The sequence below is a fragment of the Elephantulus edwardii genome, unplaced genomic scaffold (genome assembly GCF_000299155.1).
Source record: "Elephantulus edwardii isolate Elephantulus edwardi_28Jun2011 unplaced genomic scaffold, EleEdw1.0 scaffold00005, whole genome shotgun sequence".
NCBI lineage: Eukaryota > Metazoa > Chordata > Mammalia > Macroscelidea > Macroscelididae > Elephantulus > Elephantulus edwardii.
The window spans coordinates 26063191-26088867 of NW_006399755.1; the positions used below are offsets into that span (position 1 = coordinate 26063191).

General features: G+C 43.4%; 1 protein-coding gene across 1 annotated transcript in view; it reads left to right on the top strand.

Annotated features, from left to right (window-relative positions):
• Positions 1-25677, top strand: part of JAK1 (Janus kinase 1) — a 67813-nt gene that overhangs the window by 40981 nt on the left and 1155 nt on the right. Inside the window, exons 12-24 of the mRNA XM_006879766.1 lie at positions 3083-3189; positions 6671-6814; positions 7517-7604; positions 8571-8698; positions 9764-9899; positions 12126-12277; positions 13749-13899; positions 14410-14504; positions 16088-16280; positions 18582-18706; positions 19009-19181; positions 21761-21878; positions 22419-22529. Of these exons, the coding sequence (XP_006879828.1) occupies positions 3083-3189; positions 6671-6814; positions 7517-7604; positions 8571-8698; positions 9764-9899; positions 12126-12277; positions 13749-13899; positions 14410-14504; positions 16088-16280; positions 18582-18706; positions 19009-19181; positions 21761-21878; positions 22419-22529 (1721 nt within the window). The remainder of the gene's footprint in view (positions 1-3082; positions 3190-6670; positions 6815-7516; positions 7605-8570; positions 8699-9763; positions 9900-12125; positions 12278-13748; positions 13900-14409; positions 14505-16087; positions 16281-18581; positions 18707-19008; positions 19182-21760; positions 21879-22418; positions 22530-25677) is intronic.

Below are 25677 nucleotides of genomic sequence, written 5' to 3' on the forward strand. Positions count from 1 at the left end.
CTTAGAGACCTTTCCAAAGTTCTGAAGAACAATGGTGACTCTCTGGAGACTAAGGTGCATCTGATACAGGCCCTGGTCTTTGCAGTCACTTGTTATGCATCCAAGAGTTGGACAGTGACTAAGGAGGATAGAAGGAGAATTGATGCCTTTGAGCTTTGGTGTTGGAGAAGAGTATTGAATGTACCATGGACTCTAAGAAAACAAACAGGTTCATCCTGGAGAGGGTTAAACCAGGCTGCCCCTTAGAGGCAAGGATTATGCTTGGGAGGGTGGAGGGATGGCACAGGAGGGGAAGACCCTCTAGGAGGAGGATTGATTCAGTGACTGGGGTAATCAGGATGAGCGTGTCGGAGACAATGAGATTGGCACAGGACAGAACAGAGTTTAGGACTGTTGTACATAGGGTCGCTATGAGTTGCAGGCGACTCGACGGCACATAACAACAACAAGGAAAAGGGAAGCCCTTACAGCTGGACCAGTAAGCAACATTATGATAAATGGACACAGAATGAATTGTCAAGAATTTTGTTTTACTATGATCAACAGTCAGTACCTGTGGAAGTAGCAGTTGAGAAGTCAAAGGATGAACTGCACTGGGCAAATATGCTACAGAAGACCTCTGTAAAGTCTAAAAAGTAAGCATGTCACTTTGAGAACTAAGGTGTGCCTGAGCTAAGCCGGGCTTACTTTCAGTTGCCTCATATGTTTGCAGAAGCTGAACAATGAAGAGGACAAACCAAAAATGAAATTATGCTTTTGAATTATAATCTTGGCAAAATATATATGCCACAAATTTCCTGAAGAACAAACAAATCTGTGTTGGAGAAGTATAGCTAACATGAGCTTCAGAAGGGAGAATAGTGAGGCATCATCTAAGTACTTTGACAGACAGAAAGATGAGCTGTGTGGGAATGTGGGGGTGGGGGGGGGTCATTGAGAAAGAAAGATTATCAGTGACTTGGTCTCAGGCTTCCACCAGAGAACTCAAGCTCAGCAATGATTGTAATGATGGAATGAATACAGGCAGTGCTTGATTCCCCTTGGTTTCATATAGCTCTAAGATCTCACAGTCAAGAAAGAAAGAGGACAAACAATAACAAAGACCAAAATGGATGTTGTAAAAGCCTCTTAAGCTTGTGAGAGCATATAGAGCAGGTAAAGTAAAAGGAAGAAATGATGTATTCTTCTTCATAGAGTCCAGCTTCTTGGGTTATTTGTCCAGTAGAATGAGTAAGTAAGGATAAATGATACAACTCAGGCACACACCTTTCATACTTTTAAACTTTACAGTATATCCCTTTAGTCTTTTCAAAGGACTTCCTCTTGGAAGTGTGTACAGGTTCTGCATGAGCATTATTAAGTGTTCTGCAGTTCCCATTCTCCATGTTAGCCATAATTTTTGTTATGGTCCAACCAGTCAGATGCCTTTGCATCTTCAATAAAACACTGATAAATGTCATTCTAGCATTCTTTGCGTTCATCCAAGATCTTTCTGTCTTCGATAGTGATATCCGTTGTTTGCTGTCCTCTTATGAATCCAGCTTAGATTTCTGGCAGTTCTCTGTTATTGTACTGCTCAAGCCATTTTTAAGTTACCTTCAGCAAAATTTTACTTGGGTGTGCTGCTAATGATATTGTTTGATAATTTCCACATTCTGTTGGACCATTTTTCTTTGTAATGTGCAGAAATATAGTGTGGAAACATCTCTGTTGGTGTTCTGTCAATCCCAGGAGCTTTGTTTTTCAACAGTGCCTTCAGTGAGGCTAGGATTTTTTCCCCCTTCAGTATCTTGGACTTCTACTCACTAATCTTACTACCCACTTACCAGTTTGCTGTACTGTGGAAGCTTGCTTGTTCCTGTGATTCTGGAAGCTATGCCAATGATAACTCCTCATTAGCAGGGTCACTCGTGCACAGGTTACAACACAAGTACACATCCTGACTAAGTCACACCAAGAAGAAAGGCCTGATGTCCTATTTCTGAAAATTCATTAATGCAGGCCTTATGCAGAACAGTCTTGGCACTCATATTGAGCATGTCATTCTGGATGGAGGAAGATTTGGTTGGTTGGGTAGAGAGCCGGTGAGAGTATAGAAGATCCCCTGTTACATGAATTGGCATAGCAGCAGCAACAATGACTACACTGGTAGTCTTTGTACTGGGTGGTGTTTTATTCACTGTATATAGTATTGCCATAAGCTAAAGTTGTTTGTTGTTTACCGTTGTGTCAGAACTGACTCATAGCTTACCCTCTGGTGGGTTTTCAGAAGCAGTTAATTGTAAGGGAGGAGATTATCTATCCTTCTCCCACGGAGCAGCTGATGAATTTGAACCACTAGCCTTTGAGATTGCAGCACAGTTTCTTGTCACTAGGCTACGAGTGCTCCCTAGGTAATGACTAGGGCCATGTAGTGTGGTAAGGGAAGACTCCAGCAACCCCAAACTTCAGTGTGAATCCTAAATTTGATGCTTACTGGCTGTCTGACCTTGGGTAGGTAATTTCCTCTCTCAGAATTACCATTTCCTGAGCATATATAATGGAAATAAGAACAACATACACCTCATAGGATTGCCATGGGGATAAACAAGTTAATATGAAGAAAGCTCTTAGACCACAAGCTGGGACAGAGAGATCAATCAGAAAATGTACGCTATGTAAAAGAGGGCAGGGAAACTCCACCTTTCATGATAGTAAAGATTTACGGAACCACATTGGAGTCATTTGACCCACAGGTCAATCTCAATTCTTAGGTTGCTATTGCCTCCTTGTGGCATTTGGAAATTACCTTCATGAACTATACCTCTAAGAGCACATAAGATTCTCTTTAAGGGGCTTGTCTGGAAACCTGTGTACAGTTCAAGAATCAGGACTTTGAATGCAGGAAAGAGAAAGGGAAGGGAAACATCTCTTGCATTTGACTAATACATCTGCTTCATTAAAAGAAATCAGTATGTTCATACAAATCCTCAGGGATTCCCAAAATACTTTTCATGGACAACCCCAGTGTGCAAGGCCCTGTCTTCCAGTATGGTAACTGTTGTACCTTGCTATTGTACAGAGCTCTCCAATCTCTTCACAGAAATCTCCAATCTGCTGGTGGCCACGAAGAAAGCCCAGGAGTGGCAGCCTGTCTACCCGATGAGCCAGCTGAGTTTTGATAGAATCCTCAAAAAAGATATCATGCAAGTGAGTCAATGCTTACTTTTGTTGTCTTGGGGTAACTAAAATCTGAGTATGGGGATCCTAATAGAGAAAGAACAAGACTTTCCTTTCTTAGTTAAGCCAGTTCAGCTGGTGACGTGCCAAGATTTGCTCCTCACAGGCATTTCCCCTCCCCCCCTTAACGAGGTGGTTAGTCAGTCTTTTGGGGGCTGCCTGGAGATGATCAGACTGTTCTTAGGGGTGTGTGTGTGCAGGGGTTAGGGTAGTGTACCTTTTTCTCTCCTCCTCCACTTCTCCTGAGCCTCAGATCCCTCCCTTCAGCATTCACCTAGCCAGCAGTGCTTGAGCTGCTCACACGTGCAGCTATAATTGCTACCTTTGGGAAATACACCATCTAGTGAAGAGGCACTTTGGTCTGTCTCAGGCAGATATTTACATTATCGAGAGTATGACAACAGCCCAGAAGAAGAGATATATCATTGCAAAGAGGACTGGGTCAGAGGGAGGTACTTAATTGTGTAACAGTGAATGAATATATTTTTAAAAAGTGAACCGGGGGGGGGGGGGTTGTATACCGATGAAGGAATTTTACTTTTCAAAGAGAAGAGTGAACTGGGTGGGGGGAGGAGTAGGCAGGGAGAAAAGTGCAACAATGAATGAATGGAAATCCAAAATCTCTGTAAATGTTCATTAAAATTAATAAAATTTTTAAAAAAGTGAACTGAGGTCGGGGAAGGAGTTGGAGGGAGTAAAATGTGTAACAATGAATGAATGAATGAAAATCTAACTTTTCTGTACATGTTCGTTAAAATCACAATTAAAATTTTATTTACAAAACAAAAAGATACCACCTAAGGTAGAAAAGTGTAACTGGCTGTGGGAACATCAAAGAGGGCTTTCTTTACTATTCTTGAGAGGACAGGGATGACTTCCTGGAGGAAGTGGAATAGAAGCAGAGAAACAGAAGATGAGCAGCAAGTAACTTAGGCAAAGGCAGAGGAACCAACGTGTGAGAGAGTGAAGGAACGTGAACAGACCGAGCAGGGGGATAGATACGTAGTGGCCTTTAAGGGCTGCCTTGGAATCCTGACACCATGGTGCCGTGGGTTGGCCACTGGAGTAACCTTTCTGGGGAAAAGTGATTATTCTGAAAAGATACGGCTTTTACGGGATGTTCGGGGAACACAGCTTCCCATAAAACCCTGATGGATTGCTTCATGAGAGCTTTGACTTTAATGAATCGTCACAGGACCTTTCTAGACCATGGCAGATGAAGTGGGTGTATCACCATTTTGCTCTGACAGATGATAAATGATGGCATTTGTGCAAATTAATATACCTGATTAATGATTGTGCATATTCCTCTGGGGGACAGGGCTTATTCTCTGGCAATAGGCTACAGACCATTTTTAGTGTTTAAAGGGTGTCCTAGGATAATGGAACTATAATTTACATTTGTGGGGCTAATGTCAATACAATAGTTTGATATCATCTAAGCTTCATGAATCACCTTTTGATTTCCAAATAGTTAGAAAAGTCAGAAGGGTTCCTAGAGACAGCTGTGCTAAGGGCTTTACATAGGTCGTCTAACTGACTTTTTCATGTCACTCATTTTGATCATGTCCTGTTTTCTTTTTTTAGTATCATTATCGACTCATAGATTTAAATATTGAATATATTTTAGTTCTTCACTGTTTTCCTTATCGATTGTCAGAGTGTTCCCACTTCAGCGAGAGGCACCTTGTCAGGCTAGCACCTGAGCTGTGTCCAGAGCTGTTTGCTTTCTTATATGACTGTTAATTCCCCAGTTTATATATTTCCACCCTAGACCTGTAATTAGCCATTTTCCAAGGAGCCTTGAGTCTTTGTAATGGAAAATTGTACTTGGAAATACAGTCTCGGCAGGAAGATTTTTATTGCTACTGTTGTCATTTTTTCTAGGTCGTTTCATTAGACAAAAATCAGAGTCTCTTTAAGTTAAAATATATGATCTGTTCAGATTCTGCTTCTAGCTCAAATTCATGACCACTCTCAGATTTTTATTATTTAACCTTATCTAACTGAAATTTGTACTTTCTCTCATGCTTGAAAGCCACAGCTCTGAGGAATGACAGTGGACTCATTGTTTCATCCCATGCTACCTGTTATCACAGTCTCGTAGGGAAAATAATGATAATAGCAACAATACTACAAACACCACCAATAACTGTGCTTTCTCGAAAACTCTTTGAAGAGTTGTTTTTTTGTTTTTTTTTTTTCATTTTATTTTTGTCCCAAAAACATTTCTGTGAAAGAAATTACTTGTTTCTGTGAAAGAAATGACTCATTACTAGGAGTGATTTCTGTGTATGTAGTTCTACCATTGGTTTGGTACACACTTAGGGTTATGTTTTATTTCACTTTAGATTTTTAGGATTTCCTTTAAAATATGTTATAATTAATAAGATATTTACATTATTTGAAAGACAAATCTATAAAATGAGGACTATTCAATGACATTTAACGCTTCTCATGTGACCTCAATAATAGCCACTCTGAATATACCTTAAATTTATTCAGTCAGTTCCCTAGAGGTGAAATTCAACCTCTTTTCTTTTTTATTTATTTTATTATTTTTTGTGCATGTACCGTAAAATCAGATCTGACTGGTACAGAAGGAGATTGTCCCTCCTTCTCCAGCAGAGCATCTGGTGGATTCGAACTGTGCACCTCTGGGATTGCAATGCAGCTTCTTGCCACTAGATCAACAGGGCTCCCCTTCAACCTCTTTTCTTTTGCAATTCCAAATAGAGCTAACACAAGTAGGCTCGTACATAAATATTTTTGTCTTTATTTTTCTGCTATAATTTTACTTCTAAAGGTTGGTTTGCCCTAGCAAATGAAAACAGTAATTTTCATCATAGATTTTAGCATACTCACACACACATGCAGGATAGATGCCTAGAAAAGGAACAGTTCAAGTGTGAGAGATAGTGAGCATCTGGTTTAGAGTGCGACCAGACAAAGCAAAGTGGCTCAGCAGATTGACTATGCCAGGTGCCTTTGTGTAGTTACCTCCTCATTAGAGTGTTACAAGAATCACTTGACTTGGTACCCTTATTCTTATTTACAGAAAGTAGTGCACATGGTAAAAGAACACCTGCTAGTTAAACTGCCCTTTCTCTTGGCACCCACGATTGTGTCCACTCTTCAGTCTGGAGGCCTTAGGAGCGAGGGCTAATGTGGCTGACCACTACGAATATTTGCATGTTGACAGTACATGCAACAGGCAAAGAGCAATTCAGGAAGTGTGAGGAGTGTCTCCTGGGGCCCAGAAAGTGCAATATCTGTGTTTGGCCTCTTAGCTGTTTGTTTCCTCTGGAGGCCTGACCAGAATAAGGCACTGGGAGCTTGTGAATGCTGGCTTCGTTTACCTTTACCCATCTCATTCAGATTACTGTGCACTTTTCTGTCCATTGCTGATGCTGTGCATTGAGGTCACCCTGCATTCTACTTTCTCCCTCAGGGTGAACACCTTGGGAGAGGCACACGGACCCACATCTACTCTGGGACCCTGGTGGATTACAAGGATGACGAGGGGATTTCCGAAGAGAAGAAAATAAAAGTCATCCTCAAAGTCTTAGATCCCAGTCATAGGGACATTTCTCTGGCAAGTGTCTTATCCCAACCCCTTCCAGTCTCCCATTTCCAGGAGCTGTTGGAACACATTGAACTTGGAAACTTTCACTTTTATTTTGATTCAAACTTCGATTTTGCTCAGAGTTATTTCCGATATAATCTCTGCTAGACCAGTATGTTACAGAAATGAAAATAGGTGGAAGTTGAAGTGGGTTGAGCAGCCCTTCACACTTGCTTACCCATCCCATCCACTTCCAATTCCCTAAAGAGAGGCCCCAGACAGTGCTGCAGAGCCCCAGGGCTCAGATCGTTGAGAGGCACCAGAGCTGGCATTTCACAGTCCAGACACCCAGGGGAGTGAATTGAGTTGGCCAGGATCTCACGAATTGGTGGGGTGATAATGGCAAGCTGGGATCTGCTGCCTTAGTGCTTCTCTTCTCTTACACTAATACAGTGTTAGACTCTTTACTTCCCCGAGGTGACTAAAAGAGAGAGTTGGCATTACCCTCCAGGGAAGCAGCGTCAGCTAGCTTCATTTTATTAGATTTTCTAAAACCTCCTGTCCCAGTTCAGCTGTGAAGTAAACTCTTTTGTACAATCAAGATTTAGGACCTGGGGTGGTGATAGTGGTGAGCCTTCCTGGGATCCATTGACTGTCCCCTCAGCAGAGCACCTTTGGGATCAGATAAGTAGAAGCTCAAACTTGAAGTCCTTTTGTTCTCTTCTTCCACAGGCCTTCTTTGAGGCAGCCAGCATGATGAGACAGGTCTCTCACAAACACATTGTGTACCTCTATGGCGTCTGTGTCCGAGATGTGGAAAGTAAGTATGTTCTTTTCTGAAGGAGATGATGGGTCCTGACTGGGGTGCATAGATGTGTTCATTGATCTTTGAAGATGACTGGAGGATGATGCTTCCTTCCTGTTGCCCAGGCCTCTTGCCTTCCTTTTTGTAGTTGAGGACAGCAAGATACTGGGCAAATCTTGTAATTTTAAGTTAATAGTGGTCATGGAACAAAAACTCACCATATTTTACTCTTCCCTTAAATGTTTGCTTCTTGTCAACCCTGGCTCCACACTGTCTATATCCTGAGGTTGAGACAAGTAAAGCCAAGTCCTTGCCCTCAGAATCAGCGGAAACCACTCTGGGCAGGTTGAACAGTGGGCGAGTGCAGCGCTGAGCAGTGCAGTGCGGGGCTGAATGTTGAGCAGCTTGGCCTGAATGTTGCAGACAGGCTCTGTCTTCCTCTGACTGTTGTTCTCCTGAGACGATGATTCTTTGGCTCTGCTCCTCACCTCCTTTTTGGCTAACACAGCAGAAAACCAGTCTGGTCAGCCTGAATTTCTGTTTGGTAAATGTAGAGGAAGAGGAATTTTTGGTTTTTAGCCTTAAGTTAAAATCCCCAGAATTCTGTAAGATGTAGGTGTTGCTGTCCCCTATTCACAGATGGGGAACTGAGACTCAAAAACTCACTTGCTCAAGGTCATCCAGAGTTAAAGTAGAAGAGTGAATAAATAGTAAGTAGTTGATGGACACATAATAAGTTGGATGAAGGGAAAGTGCTATATAAAATAAGAGATGATTAACATAGTATCACTAAAGAAAAATAGAACACAGAGGCTGTGCAAGACTTATAGACAGCAATAGGCCATTACTGATAAAACCCTGTTACCAGTAATAAAACAAATTTTAAAAAGAAAATAAAGTGGGATTTTATAAAGGGATGAATAGGTTCATTTCCTCAGATTGTCTAGAAGATTCTAGATATGGTCATTTTTCTGCTTGTAGATATCATGGTGGAAGAATTTGTGGAAGGGGGGCCTCTGGATCTCTTCATGCACCGGAAAAGTGATGCCCTCACCACACCGTGGAAGTTCAAAGTCGCCAAACAGCTGGCCAGCGCCCTGAGTTACCTGGTAAGACTCTTCCCATGTTGGTTCCCTGTTGGTTCCCTCAGGAACCAGATCGCCCTAGTAGAGGTTAGCAAGGAAGAAGGTGCTCGTGAAGCAGGCTTATGGGACCCCGATCTCAAGTTCCATAGAATGAGGGATCTGTGATTAAAATCAGGTGCACCTGGTACTAGTGATTTATTCCCTGTACTTGCACATGAATCCTGTATCAAAGGTAAGTTTGATCAGAGGACTGACATCTGTATTGCAGTGTGTGGTAAGAGCAGAAATTGTGTGGTAATGATGAATGAATGATTACCATCATTCTTAACTATCATTCTCAAAAATTCACTCATTGCCGTCAAACCAGAACAAACTCACAGCTGACACTCCACTAGGTTTTTGGAAGCTGTGAGTTTCATGGGAGCTCTGATGACCTGTCGGGTGAAGAGTTGTATTGCCAACCCAAAGGCAAGTGGTATGAATCCACCACCAGCCACTCTGCAGGAAGATGATGGGCAGTCTCCTTCCATGCCACATACAATCTCTGAAAACCCACTGGAGGGCCAGCTTCCCACTGCGTTGCTTCCAACTTCACAGCAATGTAGAGGAGTTTTTGTTTTAGAAATCACAAGAGAGGAGCTTGCCCATAAAGAATGTCTCATAGAACAGCAGTGAGTGGACTAGAACTACGTGCTTTTGGATTGGCAGCAGAATTCCCTAAAGTCTATTCCCCCCCAGCTCCCTAATCAATACCATTAATAGTAGCTGACATTTATTGAATGCTTTTCATGGGCAGATGTTTGGGCATTTTCCTGAGATTTTAGTTAACTGAATTTTCACAAAAAGCCCTACCAAATATGCTCCACTATTAATCTTGTTTCACTGATGAGGAAACAGGAGCTGAGAGACGTCGTGTAAGCACCCAGGTGACACCGTTCATTGATGCGAGGGCTGGGCTGCCGGTTATGGCTCTAGCTGGGGGGAGGAGAGGTGAGCTTAGAAATAGTGTTAGAAATAGCAAATGTGGTAGAAGGAAGGAAGGGTATCACTTTTGGCAGCTTTGTTGAACGCGCACTTTTCCATTTGCAGGAGGATAAAGATCTGGTCCATGGAAATGTATGCACTAAAAACTTGCTCCTGGCTCGAGAGGGCATTGATAGTGAATGCGGCCCATTCATCAAGCTCAGTGACCCTGGTATCCCCATCACTGTGCTGACACGACAAGGTTTGTCTCCCTTTCCCTTGAGCCCTGCCTGTGCCGCGAGTCAGGCCAGAAAGCAGAGTGTGGCTGGGTCCTGTTTCCTTTTAGACGGGAGCTCCTGCTGTGTGCCCTTGAGGCAGAGGGAGATATGGAGCCGAGGAGGGTCACTCCTGCTCTCAGGGAGCTCCCTGTGCCATGGAAGAAACAGATGGATTACTGGAGGCCAGTCTGGCCCTTCTGGTGAAGGAGCTGTGTACAAGACATGGGGTGGCACAGAGGAGCCCAGCTGTGTCTGCCCTGTGTCCCCTTTGAAATCCACTGTGGTTGCTGAGGAGTTTGGGGAGGTACCTTTATATACTTTTACTTGAGCTGTTGCTCTGGGTTTGTTTCAGTTTTTTGTAAGTATAGCCATTCTCCATATTTATTTTACTTTTAATACGATAAGCATGCTTTGTTGAGACATTGAAATGAGTCCTACTAGATTGTTGTTGTTATGTGCTGTCGAGTTCCTTGCGACTCATAGCAACCCTATGTACAACAGCCCTAAACTCTGCTCTGTCCTGTGCCAATCGCACTGTCTTCGATACACCCATCCCAATTACCCCAGTCACTGAATCAATCCACCTCATAGAGTCTTCCCTTCCTGCGCTGTCCCTCCACCCTCCCAAGCATGATGTCCTTCTCCAAGGACTGGTCTCTCCTCACAACATGTCCAAAGTGGTACATTCAATACTCTTCTCCAGCACCACAGCTCAAAGGCATCACTTCTTCTATCCTCCCTAGTCATTGTCCAACTCTCTGCAGTCCCACTATGCAGGAAAGTTATTCTTTGGCTTCATGCTTGGGAAGGTGGAGGGACCGTGAAGGAGAGGAAAACCCTCAACCAGGTGGGTTGAAATGGTGACTATAGCAATGGGCTTGAGTGTGTCAGAGATTGTGAGGCAGGGTAGGACAGTGTTCAGATAAGTTGTTCATAGGGTCACTGTGAGCCGTGCTTGACTCAGTGGCACCTAACAACAACAAGAACAAGCTCATAGGCCAGCTGTGGGATTCTAGTTTTCCCCAGAGCTGGCGTTGGGCTGGGCCTGGGCAGCTCTGTTTCCAGTCTTGAGTGCAAGGTTTGGCACTTAAGAGTTCTGCCCAGTAATTCATTCATAGGATTCCATTTAAAAGGATACTAAGATGAGAAACAAACCTTATATGAAGGTCTTAAACATTCACTGCTTGGAAGGGGAATGGAGTAGATCCTTTAGTAAAGATTTAGTAATTGGTAAGTATAGTGCCAATTTGACATTTATTGTCTGGCCAGCTCTCCTGAGGCAGAGAGGGTCTGAGACACAGACACAGATGACTGTGGAATCTCTGGAGAAGTCTCGGTTCCCCAAAAGTGAAATCTTCCATCAGGTGGGACAGGAGGAGACGGGGCAGCAGTGGCATTTCCCCCAGGCCCAGCAAGTGGGGGTACCCCAAGGCCACCGCCTGCACTGGAGCAGTAAGGCCAATGCGTGTTGGGAGGAGTGACACGCTAGGAGGCCACAGAAGCCTGACCCGCTTTTCTTGAATTCACAGCGCCACACCAGCTCACTTCCTCTGGTTCCAGGCTGCTTGGCTAGGACATAGGGTGGGCTGGGTTGGTCCTATGCTTATTGAAGGGGCTTTCCCAGCAGACATGGCAGCAATTTCTGCTGAGAACATTGACTAAGATCCAGAAATGTAGCTACAGAGTAGCTGTGGGCAAGGCATGTGCCACTTCTTTACCTCTGACTCTGCTCCCCTCACTCTCTCTCTGTCTCAAATGAAAGAAAAGAAATCTAAAGCTGATAGGATATGGCAGGGTCATTGTACAGGGTCCTTGCCATCAGCACACACCTACTTCTGCATATATTACCCTCCACTCATCCCTTCTCTTTTTTCCTCCTTCTCTTTCTTAAGCTTTTGACTCCCAGCTTTCTGTTTATAGGACACTTTGCCGTTTCTTCGACTAAGGCTTTAGAAGACTCCTGGGGAGCATGTGATAGATGAACACATCTGCTGGCCTTAATTCAGCCCTGCTGGATTGGAAGCACCGTGTGGAGGAACCTAGAGAGAGTTCATGTTTAGGGACCTTCCCAGGAGGCTGATGTTGCCATGTTCCATGGTACTATTTCAAAGGCTGCTTGACAGAGTAGTTAGGCTGAAGAAAGCTCCCAGTGCCCCCAGATAACGGTGCTTAGAAGCTGATCTGGAAGTGTGTCTGTTGTGTCCTTCCAGAGTGCATAGAACGAATCCCGTGGATCGCTCCTGAGTGTGTTGAAGACTGTAAGAACCTCAGCGTGGCTGCCGACAAGTGGAGCTTCGGGACCACACTCTGGGAAATCTGCTACAATGGCGAGATCCCCCTGAAAGACAAGACCCTGATTGAGGTGAGCAGATCTTCTCCAGTGGTTGGGTTTGGTGAGGACCCTTTTGCCACTCAGAGACCTCAGGGGAGCTGTCTGGAAGCCTCACATGGTGAGAGGAGATGGGTGTGGGCTTGGCTTGCCTGCCCAGGTTTACTAACTGAGTTACCCTGCAACTTTATTTAACTTTGAGCCTCAGTTTCACCCCCCAGAAGAGCTGATGTGAAGATTAATACATGTGGCCCACAGTCCATATGCAATGAATCCTTATAGTAGGGTTCATTTTTCTGAGAATGAAGTCCCTGTTTATTCAATGCCTATTGAACAGAATTGACACCCACCGTGTGCCAGTCCTCGCCCCTGGGGAAGGCTGGGAACTCCAGATAAAGTAGATACAGGTTTGGCCTTCCCTTAACAGCTTAGGACCTAGGAGAGGAGTTAGGCTCAAGTAACAATAAGAGTTTAGCAAACAATACTTAAGTTGATTGTGAGTTAGGAAGGGCAGTATAATTGCCTTTATTGTACAGATACATTGACTGAGGTACAGGTAGCCTAAAATAGTACCCACAGCTACAAACAAAAATATTTGAGGCTTGAACCTCTCTCCATATTTACTTGTGGAAGAGTAGAGGCTCCGAAGGGAAGAAGCGAGGAGGTAGCTAGCTGTTCCCTTTGGGGCCCAGCTGCACACCAGGAACCTCAGGGCAATGATTCTACTTAATTTTTTAGTTTGTTTGTTTTGCTTTGTTTTCTGTTTTGCTTAAAGTTTTCCAAATGGCATCAATTGTTTGTATCTGAATTTTGGTTAACGGTTGTAGACAATTTGGAAAATCTAGAAATCTATAAAAAATTATAAGAGTTGCCATATTTCTTCCAAATTTGATCCCGGCAGTCATTTAGGCATATTAATGTCTAGTCTGTGTGTGTTTTCCAAACAAAGTTAAGAAGATCTAGAATTTACAGCTTTATTTCCTGAATGTTTTTCTTTAATATTGTACTTGCTTACAAGGTTAAATGCATTCTGAGATTATTACAAATTTATTGTAGATGTTGTTTTATTAAATTTACCGATACTGATATTGCTTTGAATTTCTTAATGTTCTATCTAATTCCATAAGGAATGCTTGTATATATAAATCTGTGTTTACATCTGGTTTATTTGTGACTTATTAAATAGAATTACTGAGCCAGAAAAGTTAGAAAAGTTTGATGATTATTTTTATTTATTTTTTTTTTTGGTGCCAGTTTCCAAATCATATTCCAGAAAGGTTGTAGCCCTCTACTGTAGTGGAGCATGTTTGGGACTGGGACATAGTCCCCTGTCCTCCTTGAGTGTGGGTCATTTTTCAATCATGACTGAGATGTTGCTAAGGTTGACTTAGACAGTAGTAACGCACGTTTAGAAAATTTACAAAGAGGTCGAGGGGATGAAGGTTTGGTACTGCTTCTGACCTGTGACTGATGCCATTCGTTTCTTCCCTGTGCTGTTACACAGAAAGAGAGATTTTATGAAAGTCGGTGCAGGCCAGTAACACCATCCTGTAAGGAGCTGGCTGACCTGATGACCCGCTGCATGAACTACGACCCCAACCAGAGGCCCTTCTTCCGAGCCATCATGAGAGACATTAACAAACTTGAAGAGCAGAGTAAGACACTGTCTCGTGCTCTTCTTTTGTATTTGAGTTTCACACTTTCCTTCATTGAGCTCATGTTTCATGCAATCAGTCCCATACATGTGTTTTATAAAATTAATCATCCCTGGACTATGTCCACCATTACCCTGTCTTCTGGTTCCCACCAGATCTTTCCCATTTCCTTTTCCCCATTCTTCCACTCACCAAATTGTGTGTTCCTGTGATTCCCACCCCCAACCCCAGTGTATCCTCAGCCCTCTGCTCCCACTCATTCCCCTCTTGGACCCCCATACACATTTTACTAGCCATCCTTCTGCTTTTGCAATAATGTCTTGTGCGGTATTTGTCCTTATGAGACTGAATTATTTCAGTATAATGCTCTTTAGTCTCTCCCAAGATATGTGTCTAGTGCTCTTTTAATCAAGATAGATACTACAGCACGCAGATTACAGTGAGGATGAGCTAGGAACCCTTGAGTCACTGATAATCATTTGCTTGTGAATTTATATTTTTCCCTCTTAGATCCAGACATTGTTTCAGAAAGAAAGCCAGCAACAGAGGTGGATCCCACGCACTTTGAGAAGCGGTTCTTGAAGCGGATACGCGACTTGGGAGAGGCAAGTTGCACCAGAATCATTGCTAATGACATAACCCTTTGCTTATACATACCCCTCTCTGCCTGTAAAGCCACGCTCCATCCTTTCTCAGTTTGGGGTCAGTGTTTGTTAAAAAAATTCTCTTGCTGCATTTTCTTTGGACCACTTTCTTACAAGGAGTTTTCTGTTTTCCACTTAACAAAGCCAGTAACAGAGTGCATATGCCTGCACATATACATGAGCATTTCGATAGGAAAGGCTGTTCCTTGGAGAAGAACTTCATGCTTGGCAAGTTGGGGAGAGGTGGGAGAAGAGAGCGGCGAGTGGGGGACAGCAAAATAGAGGAAGACCCTCAACCAGGGGAATTAGCACAGTGACTGTAGCAGTGGTCTCACCGGATAGGGCAGCAATCAGATCTGTTGTTCATAGGATCATTATGAGTTGTACTCAACATCACCTAACAACAATAGCAACAACATACATAACTTTATATGCACATAGGGCATTGTAGCTCCTTAGAGACTTGATTTCTCTCTAAGGATCAAAGAAGATGAGAAATAAAAAGATAGGAGGGAAATAGGGATCAATATGGGGGAAATAGAAAAATCCTTTTCTCTGGCTTTTCTGGGGACACATATATCCTGTGAGGCTGCTTAAATGAAGGATAAATTTACCCTGCAGGATGCCAGGAATGAACACCAGCTTTTCTTTGAATGATGAACGGAAGCTTCCTGGAAGTTTATATGGCTAGAGAAGCTCCTGGGATTTGTATCTTTTACATATATTTTCTGTGGTTCAGTTAATTAACCAAAGACTAGGTTGTGGATTTAGCATCTGCTAGGTGCCAGGCTCTGTGCTTGCAATTTCCACAAACACAGTGCCCTTCATGTCTCATAACATCACTGAGGACTTTGTTACACCCTTGCGTCAGGAGCCCGCTCACAGGACTGGTGGATTACCACTAAGCAATGGTGAGCTCTTAGCTCAGATTTAAAGTTTCCTTGTGCAGTGCTGTCTTCACCTACACAGTGGTGCCTGTCCTCTAGCCTGCGCTCAGGGCTTTCAAAGAATCCTAACATTGTCTGATAAAGAAAAAGAAAATCCAACAAAACCAAAAGAACATGGAAACTCAAGCCCTTAAGTCAGAACTAACGCATAGCTGACCGTCCACGTGGGGTTCGGGGCCATAAACCACACAGGAGATTGTCGTCTTTTTTTCTTCAGAGCAGCTTGTAGATACAAACTGCTGGTGAGGCATGGCCTTCACGTTACCAGCACAACTCCCTACCGACTGCACCACCAGAGCTCCCCAGAGTTTTCTCATTAAGTCCAAAATAACCTTCCTTTCCTGTAGTTTCCAATCCCATGGAAACTAGCATTGATGTATTAGTGTATCCCTTCCCTGGTGTTTCCTTGTTTTAGCTCAGAGTTAGAGGGGATGATATGCAAAGCCAAAGAGGAGGGGGACCTGGTAAGTGAGCAGAACCTTGGTAGGACCCCCCTGGTTTATAACTGACAAGTTATGGTAGTTATCTCCTGGTCTTTGAGAAGCCCCTACCAGTCTCTGCTGTAGGATCTTTGTTAACATAGTTCTTTCCTTCCAGGGCCACTTTGGGAAAGTGGAGCTCTGCAGGTATGACCCCGAGGGGGACAATACTGGGGAGCAGGTGGCTGTCAAATCGCTGAAGCCCGAGAGTGGAGGCAACCACATCGCTGATCTCAAAAAGGAAATAGAAATCTTACGGAACCTCTATCATGAGAACATTGTGAAATACAAAGGGATCTGCACAGAAGATGGTATGTTGCACAGAAACTTTGTTGAAAGACTCGTGACTGTAGACTTGTAACAGCCAGCATGGAGCAGGTGGTCCTTGGCCTTAACTATACCAGTCGGCAGAACTAGCCGGCAGCTCCCATAAGCATGCAGGGCTTTGAAGTGGTGGACAGTGTTACCGGTTCCCACAGCAGCTGGAAGCTCCTAGAAAGCTGTCAGGAATTAATTCCTGCATTTTCTCCCAGGCTGTTCATACACCCACATATGGGGATTGGCCTTTACCTTCCAGATATGCTGGTGTTTGTTAAGTAAAATGGAGAACTTCCTCTGCCTATTCTTATGCTCCAGCAGTGGGATATTTGTATGTCTAGTTGTTTAAATCAAGGTGACAAGTAGTTTTTATTATTAAGTATATCTATTTTCTAGGCAGCACACCACTCATGTACTTTAAAAATAGGTAGTGAAATGATGGTGCTTATAGTTTTTAAAAGTTAACATTTGTTAATGCCTCACAGAACACTACATTTTTTTGGTGAGTGCTTATGCCTGTGCGTTTGTAGATCCGAACTGACATAAACCCACTCTCCAAAGTGTGAAGACTGAGCAAATAACCACTGTCACACTTCTCCGGTTATCTCTGACAATGGTTGCCAGTGCAGCCCTTTTTATATAACTTTAGTCATATAAAGGTAAGTTAAGGACTTTCACTGTCAACCCAAAGGCATGCAGTTTGACTCCACCAGCTGCTCCTTGGGAGAAAGATGGGCAGTCTCCTCCCCTGTGGTTAACTGCCTCTTAAAACCCACCAGGCAGCCAGCTACGAGTCGGTTACAACTTGACACAGAACAGCACCACTCCACCTGAAGGGAGCCCTGTGGCCTGGTGGATGAGGAGTTGTGCAGCCATCCTCAAGAAGCAGTTTGAACCCACCAGTTGCTCCTCTGGGGAAAGTTAGGCAGACTCCTGGCATGCGATTTACAGTGTCTGAAAGCCCACTAAAGGGGTTGGTCAGCTCTGAGCCAGTTCCTACCCTCTGGCAATGACTTCAGCTTTGACTTTTCCCCTGTAGGGTCACTGTGAGTAGGAACTGACTAAACAGCAGTTAGTTTGGTTTGATTTTGTTTGGTTGTTTTTGTTTTGTTTTTTTCTTTAATCCTGTTGTTGTTGTTGATTGCCATGGCGACCTTATGAACAAAAAGGCCTGAAGCCTTTCTATAACTATTGTCATTTATCATAGTTTCCAGAGGAATGTTGTTTAGGAAGCAGATGCCACTCCTGCTATGACACTTTTATTTCCACAGCACCCCTTTATCTCTTGGCTGCAAACTCAGAGTTTGCCATTAATTATTCAGAATGCCAACTGAAAACTCAGGGAACCTCCCACATGTTCCCTCATTTTCACCTCTTAACTCCCACTACTCCTTTGGGTTTGATAATTAACTGAAACAACTATAGAATTCAAAGAAAGTACAAGTTCTTACAGATTAATTATAGTGAAAGGATATGAATAAGGACTAGCATAAGGACAAGATGAGTGGGGCAAGATTTGTAAGGTTTTCCTAACACAGATCTTTATGTCCCAAAGAGGATGTGATACCCTGCCACATCTGTTGGTGTTTCACCAACCAGGAAGTTCCTGGAGCTTGTGTTTCAGAATGTTGTTTTGGTTTCATTCAGTAGTCGTGATAAGGGCACCACTGCATATGATTGAATCATTGACCCCTCCCTCCCTTTGGTCAGCTGATACCAAGCCATAAGGTTAGGCTGTCCTCCTGATTTGGCCAGTCTTTCACTCATTAGCACAAATCCTCCAGTATGTCTTTAGGCCCAGACAACAAAAGGCAATCTCAATTACTCGAAACAGTCCAAAGAGTAAACCTCAAGAACAAGAACAAAGGCTGACTTGTTTTCGGTGAGGTGATTCATTCTGTCACAGGTCGGTGCACAGGTGTTACTGTCCTCGTTCACTGCTGATCCTGATCTTTTGGACTTAAGAGCTTAGAGAACTTGTCCTTCCTTTGTTACGGAGTACAGCTGAAGTCAATTCAGTCCTTGGTCTTCAGGTCCTGTGCCCATGACACTCCCACAGACCCTTCATTTGGCCTTCTCGTGCTGATTGGGAAGTGAGCACAGGTGGCTTAGTGGTTAGACACTGTACTGCAAGCCCAAAGGTATGAATCTACCAGCTGCTCTGTGGGAGAAGGATGAACAGTCTCCTCCTGGACAGTTCACTGCCTCTGAAAACCCACTGGAGGGTCAGCTATGTGCTGGTTCTGACTTGATGGTACACAGCAGTAACAATGCCGGGTGGCTTCTCTAAACAGGAGGAAACGGCATTAAGCTCATCATGGAATTTCTGCCTTCCGGAAGCCTTAAGGAATACCTTCCAAAGAATAAAAACAAGATCAACCTTAAGCAGCAGCTCAAATATGCTGTGCAGATTTGCAAGGTAAGACCAACAACAGAACATGTTAAGGATTTAAATATTGGTACTCTGCCCTGGGCAGTGGGATTGTAGTTGGACCAAAAGTAGGAAGCCATGTACTGCAATGATTGCAAATGATTGTACTGCATTTACTTTGCTGTACATTATTTGGGTAGAAAAGTTGTCTTTGCTATGGTGCTGCATGCCCTGCCTCAGATTTCCCAGTGATAATGAAATGATTTTTTAAAATGTGTTATTAGTAAGTGGTAAATACAAAATGCAATCTGAAATAACCTTTTTACAATGTGCTTTGCCCTCTTCCTTAGGGGATGGACTATCTGGGTTCTCGGCAGTATGTTCACCGAGATCTGGCAGCAAGAAATGTTCTTGTTGAAAGTGAACACCAAGTGAAAATAGGAGACTTCGGTTTAACCAAAGCAATTGAAACTGACAAGGAGTACTACACAGTCAAGGATGACCGGGACAGCCCTGTGTTTTGGTATCTGAATTAATTGCAGCTTGATATCATCCATGTTTCATAAGTTTTACCCTATTTTGGTAGGCCTTTCTGAGTTATTTAATGTCTCGCATTGCTTCAGTTTGAGTCAGAGTTAAGATTGAGCACTTTCAGAACTGATCAGTGTTTGCCATCAGAAAATATCTTTGAGGGTTTCTCAGTTAAAGAAATCCACCCAGAAATGCCTGCACTTCACTGTCTTCTGAGAAATCGGAGAAGCCTGACCACCCTCAGCTCCCAGGGCGAGGGCATCCAGCTCACACAGTTCCCGAGACTGGCAGTGGGAGGAGGTCTGATTCCTCTTCTTTCCTTTCCAAGCACAGGAGAGGGGCTGGGGGCAGACAGAAGGAGGGAGTAAGAAGAGGGTGACACAGGAGTCACTGAACAGATGCCCGGAGATCCTGGGCAAAGCGGAGTAACATCCGTAGGTGACCTGGTGGTCTTCTGAAATACCAGGAGCTTTCTGTCAAGGCGGCCACACCCTGATTGACTGCTGCCTCCCAGCCTGGAACCCTATCCAGGGGAAAGTTCAGGATTCCCCTCCACACCTTGGGAAAGTTAACAGCAGCCCCTAGGTTCATTCACAGGCCTCTCCCACTCTTCACTGGTTACACAAATCCCTATCAAGCCATACTCCATATTCCACTTCTGGAGATAAAATAGTCAGCAGGACTGAGTTTAACATTCAGTGAGAAAGACGGGCATTTTTTTGGTGTGATGATAGATGACACTTGGTTTTCTGGATGAAGCCTCAAAGAATAAAAGGAGTTTATTAATAAAGTTGGAAGAAGGCTTGGGTGACTAACAAGAATAAGGTAAGAAAGGTGCAGGTCACAGAAGCAAAAACTAGCTGTATGGATCCTGCAGTGGCACGTTCTTCAAAATCACAAAACCCACTGCCATTGAATTGATTCTGACTTATAATCCATCGAGCTTCCAAGTCTGTAAATGTTAAGAGGAAACTACGTATCTTCCTCCTGCAGAGCTGCTGGTGGGTGGAAACTACCAGAGGGGTGTGGACCGGTGTTCTTGGCACAGTGTTTACCATGTCAAGCTGCCAACCTACAGATTCAAACCCAACAGCTGCTGCTTGGGAAGAAGATGAGCAGTCTCCTGTCATTAAGATTTACAGCCTCAGAAACCTGACGGCAGGTCGCTAGGAGTCTGACTTTATAGCATGGGGAGTTCTTAGGGGCAGCCGAGCTGTGAGTGTGGAACTGAACTCTATCCCAAAAGCAGTGGGATGTTGGAGCTTTAAAGATGGAGAGGTTTTTTTTTGGTTTTTAAAGGAAAAGATCACTTTGGAAGAGAGGGGAGAAAGACCGCAGTCACCTGAAGCTGCTTTAACAATCCAAGCCAGAACCAGTAACAGTGAGACCAAGGGTCGTGGTTAGGACAGTGACAGTGGAAGTTAAGAGATGAGTAGGTTGGATATGGGGACTGCTAGGTTTCTAGCTTCTGAGAGAAGTTAGATGAAGTCCTTGGAGAAGGACAGCACGCCTCGAAGGGTAGGTCATTGTAGGAGAGGAAGACCCTGATGAGATGGATTGACAGTGACTGTAACAATGGGGGTGGTGAGGTCGGCTTGGGATAGGGCAGGGTTCAGAGCTCTGATCACTAAGAGTTGTAGTCGACTCTGTAGCACCTAATAACAAACAACAACAGGTTTCTAGCTTGGGCAGCTGGATGTCTTTCACCAAAGTAGGTAATATCAAAGAGGATCTGGCAGTGACCAGGCCACTGCTGACTCATTAGCTTGTAGAGAAACTCCGACCTGGGCATTTGACTGCTTATGTAAAACTTCCTGCTTGTCAGCCTCCTCCACAGTGAGAATTTCACAGGGAATGTGAGCACAGTGGAGTGACGAGCACAGTCCTGGCTTAACTGAGGCAAATGCGTGTGACTGAAAGGCTGTAAGGGCTAATGTTCCGTATGACAGATGTGTCCCACAGCAGCAGACATGATTAGTGTCTCTCTCACTGCTTGATACTGTTTTTAGGTACTAGTAAGACACATAATGACCTGGTGAACAACAGATCTGAACCCTTTACTATTGGGCATCGTCCTCATCGTCTCTGATACACTTGAGCCCATTGCCACAGTCACTGTGTCGGTTCATCTTGTTAGGGATCATCCTCTCTTTTACTGACCCTTCACCTTTCCAAGCATGATGTCCCTTTCCAAGGAAGAGCCTCTACTAGAAACATGTCCAGAATATGAGAGATGATGCTGTGCCACCCTTGCCTCCAAGGAGTACTCTGGCTGCAGCTACACTTAGATGCCTTGAATATTAAATCCAATAGTAAATACTAAGAAAAGGCATGCAGTTCAGATCTACCGAGTGCTCCATGTGGGAAAGATGGGCAGTCAGTCTCCTTCCAAGCTATTTACTGCCTCTGCAAACCTGCTGGAGGGTGAGCTATGGTTGCTACTGACTTGGTGGTACTCAACAACAACAAATAATAAAAACCAAAGAAATTCTTTTTCTGAGTGACTCCCTAATATCTGTGTGTTGGAATATCCTTCTCAGGAAGTAAGTTTCATATTCTGCTTTGTTTCAGGTATGCTCCAGAATGCTTAATTCAGTGTAAATTTTACATCGCCTCTGACGTCTGGTCCTTTGGGGTGACCCTGCATGAGCTGCTCACTTACTGCGATTCGGACTCCAGCCCCATGGCGGTGAGCTCTGCTTCTCTCTCCACCAGAACCTTGTACTCAGCCCACCCTTCTTTCGCTTCTTAAGCTTTGTGGGTCAAATACATGTATTATTATAAGTAGGGAAAGTATCACTTTTCTATTTAATTTGCTTTGTTACTAGACTACTATTTGTGGCTTTATGTCTTAGTTCCACTAGGAGCCCAAAATTGGGACTTTTAAGGATATTGTCTGCATAAGGAGATCAGGAACAATTCTGTGTGAGAATGGAGTAAGGAGAGGTAGTGTTGGGTAGGAAGTGGCCTGTGTTGTTTATCCCCAGATGTCATTTGAACAAGATTAGCTCCTTGGGAAGGAGGGGAAGACCGAATCTGAGACATTTGTTAGCTGACTAATTCATAACTGAAAGCTAGACTGAGGGTTTTTATCTTTTATGTCAAATTAAGAAGGAAAGTTTATTACTCTAATTTTCTGTTAACACTAGTGATTTCATTTTTCTTTTAGTTGATTTTTATATTCATATGCATGAAATAAAGCATCTTAATTGGTTTTATTTTACTTTAGTTGTTCCTGAAAATGATAGGCCCAACTCATGGCCAGATGACAGTAACAAGACTTGTGAATACATTAAAAGAAGGGAAACGTTTGCCCTGTCCACCTAACTGCTCAGACGAGGTAATTATGGCCTGCTTCATCATTACAAACTGTTTTTCTTAGGTTTTCACAGTTTGAGCCATTTAATAAAAGGGGTGGTGTGGAGACGAGGAAATGGGGTAGAAAATTCTTTTAAGATAGTATTATAAAGCTTAATTTCTAATACGACATTTAAGAAATCACCTTAGAGGCAGACAGTAGTTATGCAGTATGTTCAAATCAGAGATTCCCTCTACAAATAGGTTTTCAGCATTTTCAGTCTGCTAATTCTAAGTATGCAAATTTTTGATGCAGTCTTTCTGTGACAGTAGGTACAACTGCATATTTGTGTTTAATCCATTTCTTTGATACCACATACAACAATTACTCAGGAACTCTGACAACCTATGAGTGGGTAAGGAGAAGCACAGTCAACCCAAAAGCATGCAGTTCAAATCTACCAGCTGCTCCAAGGTGAAGATGGACAGTACCTTCAGTGCAATTTACAACTTCTAAAAGCTTGCTGGAGGGTCAGCTATGAGTTGGTTCAGACTCAACAACAAATAAGGATTCCCTCTAAAAGCTGTAAGAAATATAACTTATAACAAGCATAACAAATTATGGATAATGAGAAAAATGGGTATCTCAGAACACTTGATTGTGCTCATGCAAAACCTACACCTCAACTAAGAGGCTATTGTGTGAACAGAGCAAGGGAACCTGTGTGGTTTAAAATTAAGGCAGGTGTGTGTCATGGTGGTATATTTTTCCCATACATAGTCAGCCTGTATGCTGAGAAAATTATTTGAGAAGCTGGACTCTGAAGAAGAATGTGGCATCAGGATTGGAGAAGATTCATCAACAACCCAAGTTATGCAGATGACAGCCCTGCTTGCTGAGAGGGAGGACTTGAAACACTTGTTGCAGAAAATAAATACTGCAGCCCTCAAAATGGATTGCATCTCAGCATCAGGAAAACAGAATTTCTCACCAGTGGGATGACCAGCAACATCAAGATAGATAGAGAAAGTATTGATACTGTCAGTGACTTCATATCTTGGACCCACAATCAATACACTTGGTATCAGCAGTCAGATCAGGAAATCTTTGGCACAGAGAATATCTGTAGTCGGGAACCTCTCCAAGTTACTGAGAAGCAATGATGGCAGCTTGAAGACTAACGTGTGCCTAATTTAGGTCAATGTCTTTCAGTCACTGCTGTGTGTCTAAGAGCTGGACAGTGAATAAGGATGACCAAGAAAGAATTGATGCTTTTGAACTATGGCTGGAGAAGAGTAGTGAATACCTCCTCAGGGACTAGTAAAAGAATAACTGGGTCAGTCTTAGAGAAGGTGCAACAAGAGTGCTCCTCGAAGGCAAAGACGATAAACTTCATCTCACAAATTTTGGGCATGGTGCTAGGAGAGTCTATTCATTGAAGAGGGACATCATGCTTGAGAAGGTGGAGGGACAGGGAGAGAAGATCCTCAACCAGGAAGATTGACACAATAACTGCAGAAGGGGACTCAAGTATGTCAGACATTGTGAGGATAGAGAACAGGGTTCAGATCTATTGTTCAGAGTCACTGTGAGTTGTATTCGACTCAATGACACTTAACAACAACAATTACTCAAGGTTTTGTACTCTTAATTAAATTGAGTGCTCAGTTAACCCTTTTACATTAAATTAAGCCTACAAACTCTATATTGAAAATGTACCAAAAAGTCAAACCACTTTGACAGTTCAGTCTAACCTGAGATTTAGCCTCAGCCTCACATTGCTTTATATTAATGAGTTAATTAGCCCTTGCCCTTTTCAACTGTCAAAATATTTATGAACTACAGGTGGACGTGCATCAGGAAGGACAAGTTCCTGGAGAAGGATATCATGCTTGGTTAAGGAGATTCTTTAAAAACTGAGATTCATTAAAAAAGTAGATTCACTGCCATCGAGGTGGAACCGACTCATAGCTGGCCCTCCATTGGTTTCCAAAGTGGTAAAAAGTGTGGAAGGAGCCTGCCCGCCTTCCCCCTAAGGAGCTGCGGTGATTTGAACTGCCAAAGGTGCAGTTTGTGGGTTAGCAGCACAATTACTTGTCGGCTGTGGCAACAGAGAGAGCAAAACAGGAAGATGGATTGACACAGAGCTTGACACTGGACTCACAAACACACGAGTGATTGTGAAGATGGAACCTTGTGTTGAACAGAGTCTCTGAGAGTCGACTTAATGGCATCTAGCAATGTGGTTGTGTAGCGTTGTTTGTTGTTATGTGCCATCGAGTCATTTGCGACTCATAGTCACCCTATGTACTAGAGCTCTAAATGCCGTTCTATCCTGTGTCAACCTCGCTGTCTCAAACACATTCATTCCCACCACTCAGAGAGTCGATCCATCTCATCGAGGGTCTTCCTCTCCTGTGCCGTCCCTCCACTCTCCCAAACATGATGTCCCTCTCCAAGGACCAGTCCCTCCTTGCAACATGCCCAGAGTATGTCAGATGAAGCTTGAGAATCCTTGACTCCAGGGAACATTCTGGCTTCACCCTCTCCAGGAAAAACCTGTTTGTTCTCCTGGCAGTCCATGGTATATTCAACACTTTTCTCCAGCACCACGATTCAAAGGCATCAATTCTCTTTCTAGTATCCCTATTCACTGTCCAACTCTCTGATGCATAGCACGTAATTGCAAAGACTATAGCCTGGATCAGGCGCACTTTGGTCCCAGCCTGACGTCATTGCACTTCAGTACTCTTGAGAGGTCCCTCACAGCTGACTTTCCCGATGCAATTCGTCTCCTGATTTCCTGACTGCTGTTACCAAGAGTGTTGACTGTGGAGCCGAGCAAACTAAAACTGTTAACTATCTCACTCTTCACCATCCATCCTGATGCTGCCAATTAGTCCAGTGGTGCGAATCTTTGTTTTCTTGATATTGAGCTTCAATTCATATTGAAGACTGCAGTCCTTGACCTTCTGTAGCAAGCGCTAAGTTGTTCAAATATATTTGTTTTCTAGGTGGGTTATTTATTAAGGAAAAGGTAGTTAAATTTCTAAACTTGTTTTCTCGCCCTTTATGTACTGTAATTTTTTAAAAGAGAATTGTGGCATCAGGATTGGTGGAAGATCTATTAACAATCTGCATTATGCAGATGACACAACCCTGCTTGCTGAAACTGAGGAGGACCTCATGG